Source organism: Electrophorus electricus, chromosome 3 (genome assembly GCF_013358815.1).
Source record: "Electrophorus electricus isolate fEleEle1 chromosome 3, fEleEle1.pri, whole genome shotgun sequence".
Taxonomy (NCBI): Eukaryota; Metazoa; Chordata; class Actinopteri; order Gymnotiformes; family Gymnotidae; genus Electrophorus; species Electrophorus electricus.
This window is the reverse complement of record NC_049537.1, coordinates 2,860,110-2,865,000: the sequence shown is the minus strand read 5'-3', so window position 1 is coordinate 2,865,000 and position 4,891 is coordinate 2,860,110. Positions and strand designations below refer to the sequence as shown.

The 4,891-nt window shown below is 44.1% G+C and overlaps 1 protein-coding gene across 1 annotated transcript in view; it reads right to left on the bottom strand.

Annotated features, from left to right (window-relative positions):
• dzip1l (DAZ interacting zinc finger protein 1-like) overlaps positions 1-4,113 on the bottom strand; it is a 12,286-nt gene extending 8,173 nt beyond the window's left edge. The window contains exons 1-6 of the mRNA XM_035524599.1: positions 4,085-4,113; positions 1,613-2,185; positions 1,289-1,373; positions 646-770; positions 376-537; positions 10-129 (exon numbers count right to left, since the gene is read on the bottom strand). Coding sequence (XP_035380492.1) covers positions 10-129; positions 376-537; positions 646-770; positions 1,289-1,373; positions 1,613-2,158 — 1,038 coding nt within the window. The 5' untranslated portion in view covers positions 2,159-2,185; positions 4,085-4,113. The remainder of the gene's footprint in view (positions 1-9; positions 130-375; positions 538-645; positions 771-1,288; positions 1,374-1,612; positions 2,186-4,084) is intronic.
• Between the last annotated feature and the right edge of the window lie 778 nt (positions 4,114-4,891).

The following is a 4,891-nucleotide window of genomic DNA, read 5'->3' as shown; positions in this document are numbered from 1 at the left end:
TGCTGGAACCTTTTGAGCCATCTTGTGTTTCAGTTCCTTCTCCCTGATCCACCTTTGCTCTTCGTTGTGGTCATCTTCACTTCTTAGATTGGGCATGCTTGTCTCTCTGCTCTCTAACTCCTGTAGTTTCTAAACACAGCAATGCAAACATGTACAATAACAATTTATTAAAGAAATACTCCCAGTAATTCCAGGAAGGATAGCTATGCATTAATGGAAACTGAAATGAAATGAATGAGAATAATTAGTGACTGGAACACCTATCTGAATTCATACCAATTAAATATTCTGTCCTACTCTGGAACTGAAGATCTGTCGCCATCTGGTGCCTGAAATGTGTAAATACACACAACCAGCATCCAGCTACACACTCACAGCCTCTATGGAGGAGCTCTTGTTTGCCATATCTTTAAACTTCTGCAGAAACAGCTGCTGCAACTCCTCAATTTCTTGATGAAACTTTCTCCTCTCCTCTTGCTTCCACCTCTCCACCATCTCCCTCTCTGCTTCCTCTCGCCTCTGTTGTTCCACCGCCTCCTGGGAAACATACATCACCAGACAGGTGACGTACCGGCGTGAATAAGCCTCCCTGTGCTGCTCTCTCACAGGGCCCTCCTGTCCACACGCTGGCCGACCCACACCCACCTGCTGTCTGCGCCGGGCGTCGGCCTCCCGCTCAGCCGCCAGGTAACTCTGAGTCAGTCGCAACTTCTCCTTCAGCTCTTCGATCCCGTCCTCCATCTGCTCCACCTGTCTCTTCTTCTGCCGCTCTGATGCACAGACACACTGGCTATATAACACAGAGCGCTGGGATCGTCCCTTTCACAGAGCTCACCTACACACATCAGCACTCGGCGTTACGGCTCTGTCTGTAACCACATGGCTGTGGCAGTGCTTGTTGCTTTGCTGCTACTCCAACATGGCACCCAACTCGAAACCATGAGTTTGCCATCAGTTTGACAGAATATGGTGCTCTATATAATGTGATACCTATGCATAAAAAGCTCTGTGATTCTTATATACTGCAGCTATAAACACCACAGAATTAAAGTTGACTCCTGATGACCCTCATAGTCATAATTTGATTTAAATGCATTGTGCCGAACAGCAGAGCTAAGCCATCAAAATACTGCATATCAAAATATATGATTTATGCCCGGCTTTGTATCTGGTGACATAATACAAATTTAGCAACAAAATCACCTTTTGACTTTTGACACTTACACGCTGACATGCTCGTGCTGGCTTTCAGTGACTCATTTTTCCAAGTTTTAAGGAGGTTTCGTACCTGCCTCGGTGATCTCAGGATGCCGACGTTGAACATGTGATTGTAGGTAGGAGTAATTGACAAAAGATTTTTCACAGAACTGGCACTGAAATGAGAGAAGGACCATCCGGCATCGTGAGTCAGCACAACCCTTCGCTCCTTCCACACGCAGTGTGCTACCAAGTGATGGGTAATGGGAACAACCTGTGCAAAGCTGCTATAAAAATTCACGCTGAAAGATGTCGGGCAGTGACTCGGATACAGTGATTCCAGAGTTTTCTCTTATCAGCTCTTAATAGTCTTAGCACATGCATATGGCCCCAAAAGAACCTTTCAACAGCTTACCTTATGGTAATTATTGGCACTGGCCTGTAGGAGGAGCTGCTGAGTGGCGAGCATCTTCTTTCTGCGCCTGTTCTCCAACTTGACTTCCTGTAGCTCCTTCTCCAGCTGCGCTCGCTCGTCCGCCGCGTGCTGGGCCTGAGAGAGCGCCCCCTGCAGCTGTTCTTCCAGTGTGGACACCTGCGTGCTCAGGCAGCCCTGGCAATGCAGCAGGTATTCGGTGCTGAGCTGGGACATGCGGAGCACCTTGAGCAGGGCGCCGTCGGTGGGCCCACGGCAGTGTGGGCACCGCTCCCCCGCCACGTCGCAGAAGGTGACGGCGCTGATGAACTCCTGCAGGGCGCTCACGTCCATCTCCCGCGCCACGCGGTCCACGTCCAGCACCGACATGCGGCGCCAGTCCATGGGCTCCGTGCGCGAACGGAAGCGGAAGATCTGAGGGACGGGTCCGGGGCTCCAGCACGGAGAGGCGATGAGGGCGGCGTGTGGCTCGGCTGTTGAATGCTGGCCCGGCATGATAAGAGGTTTAGGGAAAAGAGGTTGGGACATCGGGTACTGACCACTCCTAGGGAAGGTCTTGTGGGAGACGAGAGGAGAAAGAGGCGAAAATCAATCCAGCTTACCGCAAAACTGGCCTTGCTCTCTATGACAATTAGTTGCAAATTACCTTTCTTTTGACATATAAGCACAAATACACATAAACAGATGTGTGACGTTTGTTTACAAAAAAGCAGCATCTATCTATGAATTGTCCTATAACCATGTGAAGTGTACTATATGCTCTTGCTAGCATAATGCTTCACATATTGTTTATAAGAATACTCCTTAATCTCCTCCACAGGAATACTCATATAACCTCAGAACTGAAAGAAATAACATGGTTTATATAATTTATAAACAAGTCTTTTAAAAAATGACTTATTTACCCAACACTGCCCTGGGAAATGGTTCATCTTCTTGTAATCTCTTAAACGGAACACAGCACTTCTGTTTCCCTGGAGTGTGTCAACACTCAATTGCTTCTAAGCAGTTTTGTGGAACTGCATTGTTCTAAACCAGTGGTTTACTGGCAACCAAATGCCACTCCTTCAACGCAGTCACTTAACCACTCCATGTTTTTATAACTATCCTTCATCCATCCAGCATATGGTGCATAAATAGATCATCAATTGCAGTCGCTGTTATCCCTACATGTCTCTCTATGTGTGGAGAAACTACCCAAAGTGTCTGAGAGGTTATTTCACACAATCTTCTCATTCTAATACCTCTGTTCCTTCAGGCCTTTATACTACACTAACTTTCAGACTATTAACCCTTCTGGTTTTCAAGGCTCTCAAATACCATCTGACCACAAATACCCTTTTATACCTTCAATAACCATAACATTCTCACAGAGGCAGAAGCCGATTACTCTCCATTAATTTGTTGGGAAACAGAAAGATAAAGCTTCTGCACCAAAAATCTCAAACATTACACCGTTATCTTGAGTGACACCAGAGCAACAATTTTCTAATGCGATACTTAATAAATTACTAGACCCTAAACATAGTATTACGGTTCTGAGGTAGCATATTACACCATGCTCCCCATTAGTTCTGTCCCTATATATAAAAACTTAATAACATCTTCATAGGTTTTAAGGATACTGGTGATCTCTTTAGGTTGTCTTTGTTGTTAGCCCAATACATTTTGAAGGGAAATAAGATAGTAACAAACATGAATAGGCTTTTACAAATAAATAAAAAGTATTTTGCTCCCAAATTTCTCCACATGTAATAAAAAAATATATATATTATTTTAGTGAAAAACTGTATCAAGAGTATTATTAACTGTAAAATTGAAACTAAAAGTGAATCAACTAATTTATCTTAACACGCTCTTTACGTTTTTGACAACAATTTAGAAAGTAAGAAACAAACAGTCAAACAAACAAACAAACACTGAGCGGCTCCAGATCATTCTGTATCTGTTTAACAAGGTGGAGCTGAAGTAGTGGTGAGGTTTCACACACTGTGCACAGACAGGTTCATGATATGTGCAGATGCTCATGGACTGGACATTGACGTGCGATAACTGATCCCAAACCAGCCATTTTATGCAAGCTACTTTCTAGACACATCGAGACTTAAAAGCTGGCTTGACAGGCTACCCAGCTCAATAAAGGAAGCGTGCTGTGCTGGAAACTAAGTTTTTATGTGGAAGCATATAAATTAGCTTTGTTTTAACGCCGCACTGGTAACGAAGAGACTGGTAACTATCCACAAGACAGGCTGCAAAGCCATAACCGCAGAAAAGTCGGCTTCTAGCAGGGCTAAGCTAGGCTAACGAGGACCAGTGTGTGGACTACGCGGAAGAAGGTCACGCATTAGTCAGAATAAAACACATTTTAAAGTGTATATGCATGAATAAAGCCAGAAAAAAGCCGAGCGCCTCGGCCGCCACCTAACACTGGTCGCTCGGACGGCCGTTCCTTACCTCTGCCCTGAGCCCTTCGTGAGCATCCCCTTCAAGACTTTCCAGCTTCAGACATGACTACAGAGGGTTTTTACACATGTAAGGTTGGTTTTGATATTTGAGAGTAATACAGCAGCAGCAGCAGCAGGTTAGTGGAGCAGAAGAGAAGCGCAAACTGTTTCCTTGGAGATCCCCGAGGCGAAAGAGGTCAAAGTCTCACTTCTACTGCAGCTTTGTGCCTCCGGAATAGTCTCTTGCGAATTTTCTTATCGCCATAATGGTCTTCGAAATGTGAAATTACGGTGTGGAAATATTTAGTTTCTGTACTTCCAGACGGTATGTTGATTTCTGACTTAGTCCCCCTGGAGTTCTCAGGGTTTCTATAAAACACCTGTAATTGCCAAAGAACAAACATAGGGGGCGCCGTCCACCAAAATATGCATTTTACATGCACTTGAGGGTTCCTGGATTTCAGACTGAGTTGATTCTTTCCTTTATTAAATTTATGTTCATTTAATAGAACTAGCGTGTGCATAGCTCTGAACTTCTTTGGGAATCATATTCTTAACCTACTGATTTCCGTTCATGTTTTGCTGTAAGTGTGGGTGTTTTAATAAAGTGCAAAAGTATTTTTCAACCAGCAGAAACTTATTTTGTGGTATTTGAATTAGCCAGGCGTAATTTTGAGATTATCGGACTCAGTGTTAACTCAGATAACTTAGTGTTACAAGCAAGGTTTAAGTGGAGCAGCATCTAAAAAAATGGTTGCTTGTTTTGAAAAGTTAACATCATCTTTGGACTAGACGCATATCTTAGGTAAAATTCAAA